The sequence below is a fragment of the Mchenga conophoros genome, linkage group LG23, assembly GCF_057382185.1.
Source record: "Mchenga conophoros isolate Kocher_MC1m ecotype Shallow Benthic linkage group LG23, M_conophoros_male_GT1.1, whole genome shotgun sequence".
Taxonomy (NCBI): Eukaryota; Metazoa; Chordata; class Actinopteri; order Cichliformes; family Cichlidae; genus Mchenga; species Mchenga conophoros.
The window spans coordinates 22,983,106-23,000,009 of record NC_140547.1 but is presented as its reverse complement, the minus strand read 5'-3'; the positions used below and the strand labels follow the sequence as shown (position 1 = coordinate 23,000,009).

The window sequence follows — 16,904 nt, the reverse complement described above, 5'->3', positions numbered from 1 at the left end:
CAGAAATAATTGAGATTAATTAGACCAGGCGATGATTTCTCAATGTTCTGTTGTCCAATTTTGGTAAGCCAATAACTCAGATTCCTGTTCTTGGCTGACAGGAGTGGCACCCAGTGTGGTCTTCTGCTGCCTATCTGCTTCAAGGACTATTGTGTTGTGCATTCAGAGATGCTCTTCTGCATACCTATATGAGTGGATGTTTGGATAACTGTTACCTTCCTATCAGCTCGAAGCAGTCTGTGCATTCTCTCTTTTTTGAGTTGCTACTGTAGACATTGGTGTTTACGGGCAGTTGAACAGGTATACCTGATGAAGTTGGTGATGGGTATACACGACAAACAAAATCAGCAAACACTCACATTTGCTGAGATGAAAATAATATATGTATTTTTTTGATATAACTGCAACAGTCAATAGCTTAAACTGCTAAAGCTACTGCTAGTTGACTAATAAATTAATCAGACATTAATAGCATCTATAAGTAGTAGAAGTAGCAGAAAGCTGCAAATTGAAGGTATATGAAAGAGAGCATCTTCAATAACATGCACAAAGTTGTAATGCGCATTTCCACATTTACATTTCAAAGCTGCATCCTTGTTGTGTTCTTGTCCTGTACTCGCTATGATTACGTGTTTGTTTGCTTTTTAATCCCCAGAGATGGACTCAAAGAGAGGAGAGCTCATTAGCAAACATGGATTCTAAGTTCATTAGCAGCTGACTAATGATTATAAGCAGCTGAGACTTCATGATCACAGCCCAATGATCTTTGTGTCTCTCAGTCTGCCCCTTGTATTGATTGTATCGCGAGCTCGTGGAAACAGTATTCGCCCACAGGTTCACGCACAGATATACATGTTTCTAGGCTGCACACACATAAGCAGTGAGGAGAACGGAGACACATACCCACACACACACACAAGTGTTCCTCAACTTGCTGATGCTTGATGTTGGGATATACTACAATCTGGCAACTGGCCCACAGTGTCAGTGAGTCCGCTGGGGTTGTTGGCTTCAGCAGTATAAATAAAATATCTTGAACTCCTGTCTTTTGTGTGTTCTTTTACATTGATTCATATGCCCACAGTGTATAGAGGTAGACAGGAAAGGATATATTTTGTCTGGTTTTGTTCTTAAAGTGTTGTTTGAGTAAACTATGTCTGTAGATTGTAACAGTCTCTGATTATGGGCACTTCTTTCCTGGCAATCACTAATGTAGCCATAATCACAGTGAAGAAGGCCCCTTGGGGGTTATAACCAGAATAATGACTATCCTGATAAGGCATTTCACGCTCCCTTCTGTTATTTACTATAAAAGGAAATGTTCATAAATGTTGGGGCACGGCACAACATCAAACTGACAAGGATCATTTTGGGAAACCTTAGTTTTGTGCTGCCTAAAGCTGGTGAAAGAAGCAGAGCAAAGCTTCTTGAGGACTGATGATAGCCAAAGTGCTAATTTCAGCTGTTTGATATGCCATCTGTGTGTCTGAGATTGCAGTTTCAGAGAGAGTTCGAGAGCGGAGGCTGGCAGCAGGAGCAGAGTTTACAGTGAGGTGATGCAGAGTTTAAATGTGAACAAAGTCTGACGCTGACAGAAATATTCAAAAGGATTCATGGCTCACCAAAGTTGGACAAAAGGAAATTGGAAAAATCTTGCCTGGTTTGAGGAGGTTCGATTTCTGATTGATATCAGACATCAGATAGTAGGGTCTGAATTCGGAACAAACAACATGAAATCATGTTTCCATCCTGGCTTGTGTCAGCGGCTCAGCCTGGTGGTGTAATGGTGTGAGAGATATTTCCTTGGCACATTTTGGGCTCCTTAGTTCCAACTGAGCATTGTTTATGACCTTTATGGCCAGGATAATACAGTGTACCATCTTCTGATGGGTGCTTCCAACAGAATAACCATGTCTCAAAACTCAAATCATCTCAAACTGGTTACTTGAACTTGAAGATGTTTTCACTGTTCTCAAATGCCCTTCACCAGATCTCAGTCCAACAGAACACCTTTGGGACGTGGAGGAACAGGAGATTCACATCATGGATGTACAACTGCGAAATCTACAGCAACTGCATGATGCTGTCATGTGAATATGGAGCAAAATCTCTAAGGAGTGTTTCCATCCCCTTGTCAAATCTAAGCTATGAAGAATTACACTAATAATTACACAAAAGGTGCTGTTTAGCTGAGTCTTAGGAAATAGGAATTTGACTCATACTATGGCCTAAAACTCACAATATCTCACCTGGTACTCTGATGATGGTGACAACTGTTTCTTCTACCTCTTAGGAGAGTGTCACTTTTATGAAACTGCTATGATAAATTGCTGCAGGGCTCTTTAAACAAAAAACAGTGAACAACTAGTCTTTGAGATAAAATGTAGAGTCAGCGGTTTGTTCACACAGTCTCAAAAACAGCAATGTAGAAAAATGTCTGAAATGAAGACCGCAAAAGTGCAAGTGGTTTGCGTCTGTATGATTGGAAAAAAACTGACTAGTTAACATTACATAAAGATCTTAGGTTGGGTTAAAATACACAATTTTATGTTAGAAAGCCGCAAGTACTACCTGTTCTACACACAACAACACCTGAATGTATTTTACATGCAAAAACTCAAGTAATACTTTAGTACCGGTATTTGACTTGCGTAGTGTACTTAAGTACTTAAGTCACATGTTACATGCAGCAGAGTACAAGTATATTTAAAGTATGAAAGCATCAGATAAACAAACGTAAGACTCTGAATTCCGTGAAAATGATCACAAATAGCGTATAGAAGTGTTTCCTGCTCTTCACTCAGATTCTGGTAAAGACATCAGCTTCAGTAAAGAGTTATTGAACAATCCATTGCACCACCATAGCTTTCATGTGTTTAGGAAAACTTTTTTTCTACAATAAGTAATTGCTCAAACCATGTAAATGCTGTCACAGACTCTTATATACAAACATTACAAATGTCATCCTGGTTCTGTAGTTTCTTTTTATGTTTCTCCGTCTTGTTTGCTCCCGCTCTATGTCTCACAAAGGCGCCCATTGTTCCTGACCGAATTTCAATTTGGTTGAAATTGAAAGCAGGTGTGGCTCTGCTTTTTCATCTTGTGGGGGGTGCTGGGCTTTTCTATTTCTGTGGGCCTGTTCCTCATGCTCGTTTCATTGAATCATTGACTGGTTGGTAACCCCCCTCCCCCCACAGTTGTTTTTTTTTTTTTTTTTTTTTTTACATATTGAGTCATTTGCTCCATCTGTCCGACTCATCTATCAGCCAGGTAGTCACTCATTCGGAAAATCATGTCTCATTTCTGTCTCACATGGCATTGCTGATAAGCATTCTGCACATTTTGTTAAATATGATGCAGAAAACCCCTAACCTTCGGGTAAAAATGTCTCCAGCTAGTAACTTTAATTTCTAAATGATTGTATTTACTTCACTATTGTCTCTTGGAGATGTTTATTGCGCATAGGGGGACACTTGCTGAAAAATTAATTAGCTCCAGGATTTGTGTCAAATTACGTCATTATCCAGGATAATACTGCACATCTTTGTTCCTTCCTCCAACCATTCTTTCAATTCATGCAGAAAGACTTTCCTCTGACTGTGCTATAAGTGGAACCATATGTGGAGGTCTGCATGAATATGGGAATGAAGCTGGATGTGGGGACATTTATGTTCCTATATATATGTGTGTGTGTGAGAGAGAGAGATTCCAGATTTGAACATCCGGGATTTATGCGAAAAGGGTGCCTTCTGAGCTGCCAGATGTAGCAGCTCAAAAGGCACCTTGCATAAACAGGATGTGTCGACTACAAACACGTACCCTTACACTGAGGCTTTCTTCTCTTGACAAATATTGGTATAAATATGTGTAGGCTCTCTGTAAAGGGCTTCTTGAGTTTGGTGCCATACTTTATTCAGACAGAACTGGTGACCATAGATGGGCTATAGATGGCCATATGTTTCATTTTCTTATATCATAATAAATAATAATAAAAACATAGCCAGAAAAACAGGTTCAATATATCTTGATGTAAGAAAGATATAGTAAGATTTAAGCTACGTACCCAACAAAAATATTACCTATGCCCCAGTTGTGTTTCAGCACACGTTAGTAATTTTTTAGTAAATGTAATATGAGAGCTTCCATTTTATTAGGTTTTAAAATGTAGTCTCTTGATAATGTAAATGTAGCATATTCACAGCATTGTTTTTCTTACACTTTTACATTAATATTATATAACGAAGGAAAATTATTTCTATGCCTCTTAACAGATTTTGTAGCTACAAGCTAGCTAAATGTATCAAGGCTAAAATATAGTTTTTAGCATAAACAGCCTTAACATTTTAACTTAATATAGTATTCAAATTAACTAACCTTTAATTACGTTTTGGTTATTTAAAAAACTGTAGTGTCAGTATGGCCTATATACAAAATATGGACAAAGCCACTGTGACATTAGCAATTTGATGCATGGTCTACCTTTTTGAAGCTTTGAGTTTGGCATTTTGGCCAAACTTCGTTTTTAGTAGCAAGAAGTGAGAAAAGGCTGGAATGTTAAGTCATGAGCTAATGCTAAAGTAGCCTGTTGATCCAGGGATCCAAACTGTTCAGAAGGCTCTAAATGGTGCCAACACCTCAAATTGCTAAGCAGCCACAGATTTATGTAGCTAATGGCTGTTAACTTGTTAGCAAATGATTTATATTTTCTGCAAATGATGCAAAGCAATATTAGCAGTCAGCTGGTTTGTCTATCTGCCAATTACTTTCTTTTAGCTTTGTATTTGGCTTAGTTCATAGAAGTTTTTCTTTTTTTTTTTCCTGGGCAGATGCAGTAAAGCAAAAAAAAAAGTTTTCACATAACTCAAAACAGTGCTGTAAAAAAAACTATGTACACCTATACTGCCTCCATAGGAATTAAGAGAATCAGTAGTAGTCATCTGCTGGTAATCAAATGTGCTTGTTTCCTGATTATTAGCAAGTGAGATAAATATCCTGATAAATTCAGAATTTCTTGCAGCTCGCAGGTCTGGGGCAATGACACAACACAAAGGAGAAAGACATCAGCAATTATCTTATTATAGAGAGTCATAAGACTATTTTCAAATAATCTGCGGTCCACCATTCTGCAATGAGAAAGTGCAAAACATTCAGTAAATCTTCTAATCTGCACATCTTCCCGGAACAAATTCAAGGTGCAATCAACATGTTATATCTCAAATTCTCAAAATTAGAAAAACAACAAAAAGATATGGCTTATTTGGAAGGATTTCCTCTATTTCTCTCTAAAAGGTATTTTTTAGAATGACTTAGGTCATTGTGGTTTTGTGGTTTGTTTAGCTGCATCTAAACAAACCACAAAACCTCTAGAACAATGTCCTTTGGACAGACCAGACCAAACAAAGCATATGAACACAAACACCGCATACCGACCATCAGCACGGTGGTGGAGGGGTGATGATTTGGTCTATAGTCACTGCGTCAACTATGACCTCCTTTATATACCAACTTAAGCCTGGGCACACTGGTTCATGCGATAAGATGATCACTTCAGCAAATCTGTCACAGAATGGCTGAAAATGAAAACAGTCAAGGTGCTGCAATGTTCTAGTCAAAGTCCAGAACTCAGCCTAACTGAAATGCTGGACATTAAGTGAGCTCTGCATAAATTAATTCAAACCTCAATAAACTGAAGTAACGGTGCATAGAAGAGTGGGCTAAATTTCCTCCACAATGATCTGAGAGACTGATAATGTCATACAGAAAACAATAACTTCAGGTTATTGCTGCTAAAGGTGGTTCCTCACAATACTTTAATATACTCTTCAAGTCCTGCCACGTGTGGGTATCCATGTGAATCACTGTGAATATAAAAGCAAGATGCTTTCTCGAAATACACGAAGCAGTCATCCAAGATACAAACGATACAAATGTGTCTATCACCAACAGTCCAGCATGTGCATATATGTGGATTGATATAAATGACTTTTATGCGTGTTTTCCAGGACTAGTTCATGTTCATGTATAATTTCTGATCAGAAGGACAGAACGATGCCTTTGAGAAAGTCGTCCCCCCTCTCCTCCTCCCACATCTTTGCTCTAAGTGGGGTCGTGGTCGAGGTGGCGTAGTGATGCTTTTCATTAGCTAAGTGCAACTGGGGGAGAAGAGCACACAGCCTTGATTTACTGGGCCTCCTGTCTATATGCCAGGACACACATACTCAGAGAAACCCCTCCTCTCCTCTTTCAGCCTGTCCACTCTGTCCCATTATTCCCTCTATTTTTTCTCCAGATCCATCCATTTCCCTTACCTTGAGCCTCTCTTTTTCTGTCTCGGTTTCTCTGTCTCTCCACATAACTTCCTTTTCCATTTTCTCTCTCAAGCCTGTCGTGGGAGTCTCCTTCTAGCACGACACAGAGGACAGCTTTCTTTCTCTTTTACATTGCTGTCCTCTGCTGTGTGCTAAAAATGTCAAAATGCATTTTTTTAGGGTCATCACAATACCACTGAAAGTAACATCAGCTTTCCATAATGCTGAAAAGAAGGCATTTTGCTTGGGTTCATGTTGTATTCATGAAAAAGCATGATTCAAGTTGGATTTTTTTTTCAACTTGAATCAACTTGAGGTCAGATCACCTCGTGGTTTGTAAAAGGATGTAGACAATGTAAATGCTCTGGTAAACCTTAATGTTTTTATATGCTGGTGCTGTCAGGTTTCAGGAGAGATTACCAACATCCTGAACGTTAATTTCTTGGCGAAACTTTAGCTTCACAGGAAGCAAGTTGTTTCATACCATATGATACAGTCTGTCATGGAAGATTAAGAAACTGATGGCATTCATTACTGAAGCAGCTTTTTGATTACATGCCTAAGTGTGAGCTTGAGATATATTTTTCATTCCTAGAAAAGAAAAAAAGAAAAAAAAGAAACTCAGAGAGTCGTTTCATTTGTAAACGCATGATCTCTTTGCTCATTACTAGCCATTTCAGCTTCTGAGGCCCTTCCCCTCTTTCTTCTCTCTTTTTAAAAAAAAAAAAAAAAAGTTGAATCCCAGATGCTACATGGCAGAAATCCAAGTGCCATTTGCACTTCTGTTGTCTCGATATTCACAGTGGGCCCGTGCGCCAGGCTGTGCATTCATGTTTATACGTGTGTGTGTGTGTGTGTGTGTGTGTGTGTGTGTGTGTGTGTGTAAACTTGTGGTTGTATGTTTTTTCTCCCCCAGCCCATCTATCATTGTTTGACAGGACATGTTGACCCCAGTTGCTGTGGCAGCCAGGTAACCATGGCACCTGACTGTGACACAGCTGGTTACGTCTGATTGGTTTAGCCGCCGGCTTTCTGCCAGTTCATCTTTAACATCGAGACTTTGGAGCCTTTAAAGGCTATTTATAAGCTCAGCGAGTCCCACGCTGCAAAAAATGCCAGTCTTAAGCAGGTGTTTGCTCTCATGTTTAATCTGAATGTCTTTCAGATCCATCCATCCATCCATTCGCTTCCGCTTATCCTCTTCAGGGTCGCGGGGGGTGCTGGAGCCCAGCTGTCATAGGGCGAGAGGCGGGGTGCACCCTGGACAGGTCACCAGTCTGTCTCAGGGCTAACACATAGAGACAGACAACCATTCACACTCACATTCACACCATGGGCAATTTAGGCTACGTCCAGACTAGCCCGGATAGATTTCAAAATGGCGTTTTCGTCTGAAAACGCTCCGCATCCACACTAGCGTTTTCAGTCTTTTTCACAGAGTTGCGCGTCCACATTGAAACGGCCGAAAACGCTTACGTTCCAGTCCTGCACATGCGCAAAAGCGAATGAGGATTACATAATTTGAAGAAAAGCTATCTGGAGCATGTACAAACTGATATTAAGTGTAATATGAAATGTTACTGTAAAACTGTTAACTAGCTAATGTTACTACAATTGCTAGCCACTGTAAAAAATTGTCTTGATTTACAGAAGCACTAAAAGGTTTTTTGAATTGCCACCAAAATGGCTTCAAAAGTAAGTCACTCGCCATAGACTGCTGTGTTAACATGTCTAGCTCTATAGCAGAAATAAATGTTTATGCTACAGCATGCTACAAAACCAGTTTCTGTCTCTATAACTTAAAGGCTATTTTATAAAAACTTATGTAATTTTTAATATAAAAACCTACTCATTTTAACTTTATTAAGACTGAACTTACACTATACAACATAAGAGGTGAAGCTTTGAGAGATGAGTAGGTATAGCCACTCTCTGTTAGATAGCGCCTTAGCTAATTTGTTTCAGTGGGCTGTGATTGGGGTGTTGGTGCTTTTTGGAACATTTTCAATGCAAAATATGTGGCTCGCTGTATGGTTAGCAGTAAGAAGACCATAGAAAAAGGGTGAGCTTTGAGTTTTGGTGAGTGACATTCAATCATTTAGGTTTTTTTTGCATGTTACTTAGCAACAACCCATTGACTATGTTATGTCCAACTATGGGCTATGCATGTTGAAAACGAAAACCAGAAAGTTTCTAGGACCAAATATTACATCCACTACCTATAGATAATACCAATTCATATGACAAAATCTGTTTATAGCAGGTTTAGCAGATTTCAGTGTGTATGAAATTCACCCCTAGGGTTACTATATATTCTTAATTTTATCATCTTCAAAACAAAAACATCACAGTGGGCCAGAAGCTAACAGTGCTAGCTGTGTGGAGTTTGCATGTTCTCCCCGTGTCTGCGGGGGTTCTCCCTGGGTACTCCGGCTTCCTCCCGCAGTCCAAACACATGCAGTTAGTGGGGATAGGTTAACTGGTCAATCTAAGGCTATGTCCACACTAATCGTTTTCTCTCCATTTTGGCCTCCCGTCCACACTGAGACGGCGTTTTCCGCTCTTGAAAACGCATACATTTCAAAACGGAGCTGCCCCATCGCACTGTGGACACTCGAAAATCAGACTTTCTAAAACGATGACGCATTTTAGTCATGTGATGCAGTCATGTGACCAATTAAACAAAGATAGCGGAGTGCATTATACAGCAGTTGTTTTGATTGCTCTCAATTTTGACAGCCCTAAAAAAGATTAAAGTCAGTGCAAACAGTGTTGAGGAGATACTCGTTATACCACTATCAAGCAATACTTTAATTTTTTTCCTATATCATGTTTTCACCTGGCACAGTACTTTTGAATCTGTCCGTTCAACCAATTCTCCATTAATCAGTACACAGTATATGGATAAAATGTTTAGTCTGCCTCTGTATCAATCTGAGCTGCTGCTGTTGAGCAGAACAAACAAATGGAAGAAACAAGGTTGTTTGAGAGATAGATGTTGCAGTGGTTCATAATTAATTTTTTACATGAATTATCACCATGCATGTAGCATATTGTTTGTTTGAAGTTACCTGTTCTAATATGCTGTGTGTGCTGCTGGCTAGCCAAGGTCAGCCAGGATTCCTCTTTGGAACTTATAGCGAGAGTGTCACAGTGTGACAAAAGCCATTAAGATTTAGGGAGATATGGGAGCGAAAACGCTGAGAAACACACTTTTGAAAAGAGCTTTGAGCCAAATTGACTGCAGCACACGGAGGAGGGGAAAAAAAGACCAGGGAGCTTTGGAAAGCAACAGGAAAATGAGCTCAAAGATGATGAAGCAAAGGATTACATGACTTAGTGCAGCTTTCATCAGTGAGCCTCATCATACCTACAGTCCTTTGAAGATGTAGTAGGTCTAGTTGTAGTTGAAGTGATTAAAATTAGCAATGGGAAAAAGCAGTGAGCTATAATAATGTGCAAAAGTCTTGAGCCACTACTTGTTTTTATATTTTTCTGCCAAGAAGCCAAACTTTCTTTTACTTTTTTTAAAGTGGTTTCCATCAATAGTTCTTCAGGCTTACTGAAGTTTGTTTAAAGTCTTTCTTTGAACACTGGCTTTTTTTCTTTTGCTGATTTTAAGTCCAGTCTTTGTACTACCAAACTGACCACCTTCAGATCCCCCCTGCCACCTGCTCCTGGATTAAAGATTTCTTCACTAACCAGCCTCAATCTGTCCGACTTGCTGATTGAGGCTGGTGCTTGGACAACAACATGAAGCTGAACTTCATTAAAATAAAAGAGCTCATAATGGACTTCAGAAGGCACAGACAGGTCACTCCCCTGCCATTGTAAAAGGATAACGGGTGGAATCTGCCTCCACCTTCAGGTTTCTGGGCACCCACGTCTCCACTGATCACACCTGGACCAACAACACCAACGCCCTGGTAAAGAGGGCCCAGCAGTGACTGCACTTCCTCCATATCCCGAGGAAGAATAACCTGGAGAAGAAGCTGCTGCTGGCCTTCTCACACACCTCAGTGGAGAGCATGCTGTCCTACTGCCTGAGTGTTTGGTACTCAGGGGCCACTACTAAGAACAGGAAGGCTAAGCAGAGGGTAATTAATACCACCCAAAAAGTCAGTGACTTTCCTCTGCCACCCCTGAAGGCCATCACCAGATCCCCCCGTCTCAGGAAAACCAGGGCCATCACAGGTGACCCCTTGCACCCTGCCCACCACCCGTTTGACCTGCAGCCCTCACGTCAATCAGGTCCGACACCTCTAGACTCACAAACAGGTTCCTACCCTGGGACATTCAGACTGTTAGCAAACACCATCCCCCCACACCCCCAAGCCATGGCGTGAGTAACCCTTCTTCACTCCGGCCACTCAAAAACGAACTCTGTACTCAGACCAAGTCTTTTCTTTGCACTACTTCCAAGCACTTTGCAACTATTTTGTTTACTAGGTTGTGGCTTTTTCTTATTTTTGTATATATTTCTCTTGATTGTATACATTTCTCCTGTTTGCTATTTAATCCTGCTGTCTTACTATTTATATGTCATTGTACATGTTCAGTGACAATAAAGGGCTATTCTATTCTATTCTATTCTATTCTACTTCACTCTCTGGAGTGTGTCCTTAAAAATTTAAGGAAATGGAGGACAAAAAAAGTGGCAGGTCTAAATCCAGCAAAGGCTTGACACAGATTTTGAGATATTCATCTGGCTCTTCAGGTAATCCATCTACTGTTCACTGAAGCCTCATCAGAAATAGTCTCAGCTGATAGGTGGCCATCAAGAAGTCTTCTTAAGGAAGGGGAAAAGAGAGATAATGTAAAATCATACCTGTATAGAAAAACACACAGTGGAAAACCATCAGTCATGGATCGGCCTCCCCAGAGCCCGGACCTGAACATTATTGAAGCAGTGTGGGATCATGTTGACAGAGAACAGAACAAAAGGCAGAAACATCCAAAGAAGAGCTTTGAATGTCCTTCAAGAAGCCTGGAGAAGTATTCCTGAAGACTACTTAAATATTGACTTTTAAGCTCATTCGAAGCTCATTAGACATTTTCTTGTATATTTGCACATTTTTCGTAAATTGATCCCCATTCTCCTTGCAAAATGTTACAAAATTAAGGTTTTCTCTAGTCTGTTCCACAGCACGGCATTTCAAACAGTACTTGTGGTAGAAGGTTATGTTGTAGGTGGCAGTAGGAGCTATCTGTTGCATAGTGGTCCTAAGTAAGACGTCACTTGTTCTTTGGTTTAGAGATGGACCACAATCTCTGAGTGGTAATGAGTAAATTTCAGGAGCACTGTGGACACGTGCACATGCATTTCCTGTGCATTTTAAATAAGCTGCTCTGAGCTACTCTTTCTACAAGAACCTCCCCTCCCCCAAACAGCTCCTCATCGTTGGTGCTCTGCAAACGAAATCAATTACTGTGTGCTACTACAGAATTACAGACTTACCTTTAGACATCAACACAAACTGGTGCAAGTAGAAACAATTAGCGCGTTTATCTACTTAAAGAAAGACACAGAAAGCAGAAAAACTTAAAACCGATCACTCCGCTGTAGGAGAAGTGATCAGTGATCTATTTACAGTGAGCAACTTGCACAACATGATGTGGCAGCAATGTTGCCTATGTTGAATAAGATAATCAGTTAACTGTTCAACTGTTAATCTGTTAAAAACAAAACAAAACTATGTTTGCAGGTATAGACCCTGTCACCTTAAGAAAGATTGATTTCTCCTTTTGCCAGAAATAAATATTCCAAAGCCCTCGCAATGATTTATATTCGTGGGAATGTTTGAGGAATGTCTTAATTCATTGACTCATTCATGCATCCTTTCAAGGTGATATCTGGAAGGAGGTGTATATAAAATACTGTTTTCAATAAAGCAAACTCAGATTTACAGCCCAGCCGAGCTCAACCCAAACCAGGCCAGCTGCACAAATACACAAAGGAAATGGCATCATTATTATGACTCACAGAGGAGGCTGTTAGGAAAAGTGGGCTCTGGACAACAGGGAAAGAGGGAGATCTAGCAGGGTGTTTGCTTTAAGTGCAATTCTGAGTGATGATGTCACATGATGAAATGACAAAAGAAGAGATCTGGGATTTGCCTGTTGTCTTTTTGGCCATACGAACTGGGGTAACTGCATCAAAGCAACCCACAGACCTTTGTATGATAAAATAAAACCAGATCAAACCACATAAGCAAGTCAGAAAGAAAATAAAGGCCTAAAACATTCAGAAACCTAAACCAACTCGTCTATTCTGAGCACATTTTGAAGCGTTCATCGGCTGGTTTCCTTCAAAGGAAAAACTCGTGCGTTGAGTGCATTTTCCAAGCTGCAGGACAGACTAATCAGATCAATTCTGAGTAATGTGCAGCTGTTTGGAGAGAAACCCACATTTTAACACAGCGTTCGAGATGTCATTGCATGTCAGGAATAAATTACACAAGTCATGGAATTAATTTTGCAAGGGTCTTTTGGGATCCTCCAAGTTGTTATCCTGGTCATGAGCAACATGCTCGCAGCAGCTGCAACCCCATCTTCTTCTTCATCATCATCAGCATGCGTAAAACAATATTTTTGATTTTTCTTCTTCACTGCTTTGCACAGTTTCTCGAGCTGTTGTGTCCTCAGGCTGCTCTGAAATGAAGCCCCGGACACACACTTGCAAACAATACTGCACACACACACACACACACACGAACACACACACACAGGCAAGCATCATTCCTAGAGTTTTTTAGGTTGCTGGCTGCTGTAAGGCCTTTTTTTCACTCCATCGTTAATTAGTCGTTTAATTAGAGAACTTCAAAGTGAAAATATCCTATGCTGTTGGGTGGGCTGTGTCTCTGTGTGTGCGTGTGTGTGTCAGTGTGAGTGCACTTATTTGCACGCAACAGTCTTTTGGGCCTTATAAGGTAGAAAAATGACTTGTTTGAGTTGCATCACTGTTTCGGACATTAACCCTCCTATTCAGTATAACAAAGACACAAGGAAACAGCTTAGCTGAAACCAAAAATCATCAAAAGTTGAGGTGAAACTCTCACGTGCAGCCAGATGTATCGAATGTGTTTTGATTGGCTTTGGATCTGCTTCCATCGATTTGTAGCGATGCACTCCTGATCTCGTTTCCTCTTCTTCCCGCAGCCCGACGAGCTGGAGGGCGTCCACACGCACACCTTTAAGCTGAAGCCATTCAAGAAGGCCAAGAGTTGTGATATATGCAAGCAGGCCATCACCAAGGAGGGCCTCATCTGCAAAGGTGGGTGTCTAGCATGTTGGCTTTAAAGTGGATCTGAGCAGACGTAAGACAGTAGACCGAGTAAATTATGACCAGGCAGGGGTTGGATTCCCAGAATGGCTGAGGGTGAGATTCATTTATAAATATAAAAACTGACCATTTTATAACAACTGCCTTCCTTAGACTTCACATGAATCTTCCTTAGACTTGCTGCTTCTGCAACCTGGAAGTGGCAGTAAATAGATGTATATCAGTTATGTTATGAGTTATGACCCAATTTTACTTTAAGAAACATTATTATAAACATTGTCAGTCTGTGAAAAAAAAGTGTGGGCAAATAGTTTAACAAACCCCTAGACATCTTTATTACAGAAGTTAGCACCATCGCCTGACTAAAAGAAGGTCCTGGACATGGTCTTGTGCTGCTGAGTTCAATGTGTTGTGCATTCAGAGATACTCTTCTGCATACCTTGGTTGTAAGTGTTATTTGAGTTACTGTTGCCTCCCGGTCAGCTCGAAGCATTTTAGCCATTTTCCTCAGACCTCTAGCATCAAGAAAGCATTTTCTCTCTAAAAACTGCCGCACAGTTCAGTTCAGTGCAGGTCAGCTAAAGCTTGATTCTAGCATAATTTAAGCCATTCAGGTTTACATTAAAGAAAGGTTTAAAACAAAGTTTTATTTGTATTTGAATGTTTTTTCTCCCCAAGTCTATTTTTAATATACACATCCTTTTTGTTTACGCTGTACGCTCTATTTATGTATGCATTGGTCTACTGTTTTAGCTTTGCTTTCTCTCCCTCTTGCCTTTGAGCCCCTGCCTCCCCCTCTTCCTCAATGATCCAGTCACATGTTTTTGAGTCTAATTTTAGAAGTACTAAAGGTTTTATTGTCACTCCAAGAAAAGTCCAAGGGAAATTAACATTAGAAGACTCCCAGGCAGCCTCACATTTCCTCTGTTTCTTTTTCTCTGGTCTCCCTCTATCTGTCTTTGCACTCTTTCCCTTGCTCTCCCCATTTTTGAACTACAGTACAAACAGAGTGTCTTTAGCAGAGGCCAGATGACAAACGGGGAGAAAAGCCCAGCAGCAGGGGAATGGGCTTGTATAGGGCTTTGGCTGAGGATTTGGTGTTAAAATTAGCATGGCTGCTGCTGCTGCTGCATTAGCCTAGATAAGAGGGGGAAAGAGGGGGAAAGGGATGAGTGGTAGGGGAGGGGGCCAGAGCTAGGGTGAAGAGTGAGAAATATGGGTAGCAATGACGCTGGGTGATAGATATGGGTACAGAAGACTATGTGCTGTGCAATCGTCCAGATACATTGCTTTAAAATCAGCTAAAAAAACTCTCAGGGAGGCCCTTTGAATGTCAAAGAATGAGATAAACAAAAGACATACAAAAAGGTTAATCTTTGCTAAAGTGAAGCCATTTCTCTGTTATAGAGACTTTGACAGAGCTGTTCATGACTTCATTTCATCTCGCCTCGACTACTGTAATAATCTTTACTCTGGTGTTAGTCTGTCATCAGTTAGCCGTCTACAGCTGGTCCAAAATGCTGCAGCACGGTTACTAACTGGCACACGCAAGCGTGAACACATATCTCCCATACTGGCATCATTGCACTGGGTGCCAGTTAGTTTTAGAATTTATTTTAAGATTTTTTTTTTGTAAGGCATTAAATGGGTTAGCACCCTCATACCTTTCTGATCTTTTAAATTGGTACACTCCTGCAAGATCACTGAGGTCTGCGGATCAATTGGTCCTGGCTGTCCCGAGGTCCAGATTAAAGCACAGAGGAGATCGGGGCTTTGCTGTAACTGCTCCTAAACTGTGGAACAAACTGCCCCTTCACATCAGGACCTGCCCAACATTGGACACTTTTGAAACCCGTCTGAAAACCCAGTTTTATTCCTTGGCTTTTAAATCAGAATGAGTTTGTATTACTTTTAACTATGTTATATCTTACTCAAATCTTCTAATTTTATGATTCTTTTTCTTTTCTTTTATCATGTCTCCCTATGTTTTTATGTCTTTTAGTTATCTTAATTGTACAGCACCTTGGTCAGCATTTGTTGTTTTAAATGTGCTATATAAATAAATTTGACTTTGACTAAAAATGGGGGAGAAAAGTCATATTAAGCAAAGTCATAAAGCAAGCAACCCTGTGTATTTTACCCTACATAGGACTTTGTTTTGTAAAATAAGCATCGTGTTGTAATCAGTAACACTTCAAACTAATGATTGGAATCCTACGCGTATCTTCAAAGTGTTTGGTGAGGTCATAAATCCATAAAGAAGAAGGTTTGTTTCCTCACATACCTATATACCTGTTTTCAAATAGAGGATTCGCCCCCTCCTGGTAGTTAAAAAGAATGCAGCTTGAAGGTTTCTGTGCAAAGGCTTAACCTTTCTGACCTGAAACTTCTGACCATCTTTCATAAAGAGTGTTTGCTTCAAACATGCAAAAAGACAAATTTGCATTAATAAATGAATAAAATTTGATTACAGACTGTTACTATTATGTGCTGAGGAGACTTGTACCACCTTGATTCAAGTGTGACCCATTAACAGTCTAGAACATACATTAAAAGTCCAATTTATCACTGTTTAATCAACATTCTGTGTTCATTTCAATCACTTTGGCTTGCATTTGCTATTGATTTTTGCATCAATGTTTCACCTTTTGCCTGAAACATTAAGGTAGTGAAATGCAAACTGATGGATGGATGTTTGCTTCATGTGACCACTTGAGGGCAGCACCACAGCATGTTGGCATCAGGGATGGTGCTGACCTTATTTCAGTTTCAGTGCATTCAGCAGTACAGCGCTGCAATTCTAAACTCTCCACACCATCTAAGCACTTTAATTGTTTTCCAATACTGAGCACACATCTACAGTTGCTGCTTTCAGCTTCATTTTGTGATCTATGTGAAAGGAAACATCCATTAATCTCTTTACGGTTGTTAATGGTTTTTGCTCCTGTGGGTGTAAATCAACAACTGCACATAATGCTGCCTCTTTTATTTCAGCGTGCCGGTTGTCCTGCCACAAGAAATGTGAAGTGAAGGTAAGACACGATCTTCACTGTCTTCTTTTGTTACTGATGAGACTGATGTCTTCATTGTGCATTCTAGTCTTTGTCACACCTTATTACTGTATAGAAGTACACATATTTTTACTTATTGTACAAGCACATACAATGCACCACACATACAGCAGATAAACTGTGACTGTGGTCATTGCATCGGGAATAGCAGGAATTTAAAAGTTGCTTTTCTACACGGTTTTTCCCCCTCCTGAAGCACTATTGCAAATGTTAAGCGAAGCCCATTTATGGGTTTTTTCAGGC

The 16,904-nt window shown here is 40.2% G+C and overlaps 1 protein-coding gene across 4 annotated transcripts in view; it reads left to right on the top strand.

Annotated features, from left to right (window-relative positions):
• LOC146547246 (tensin-1-like) overlaps positions 1-16,904 on the top strand; it is a 122,331-nt gene that overhangs the window by 15,549 nt on the left and 89,878 nt on the right. For all 4 annotated transcript variants that reach the window (XM_085266086.1, XM_085266084.1, XM_085266083.1 and 1 more), the window contains exons 2-3: positions 13,467-13,581; positions 16,585-16,622. In XM_085266086.1, the coding sequence (XP_085122212.1) occupies positions 13,467-13,581; positions 16,585-16,622 (153 nt within the window). The remainder of the gene's footprint in view (positions 1-13,466; positions 13,582-16,584; positions 16,623-16,904) is intronic.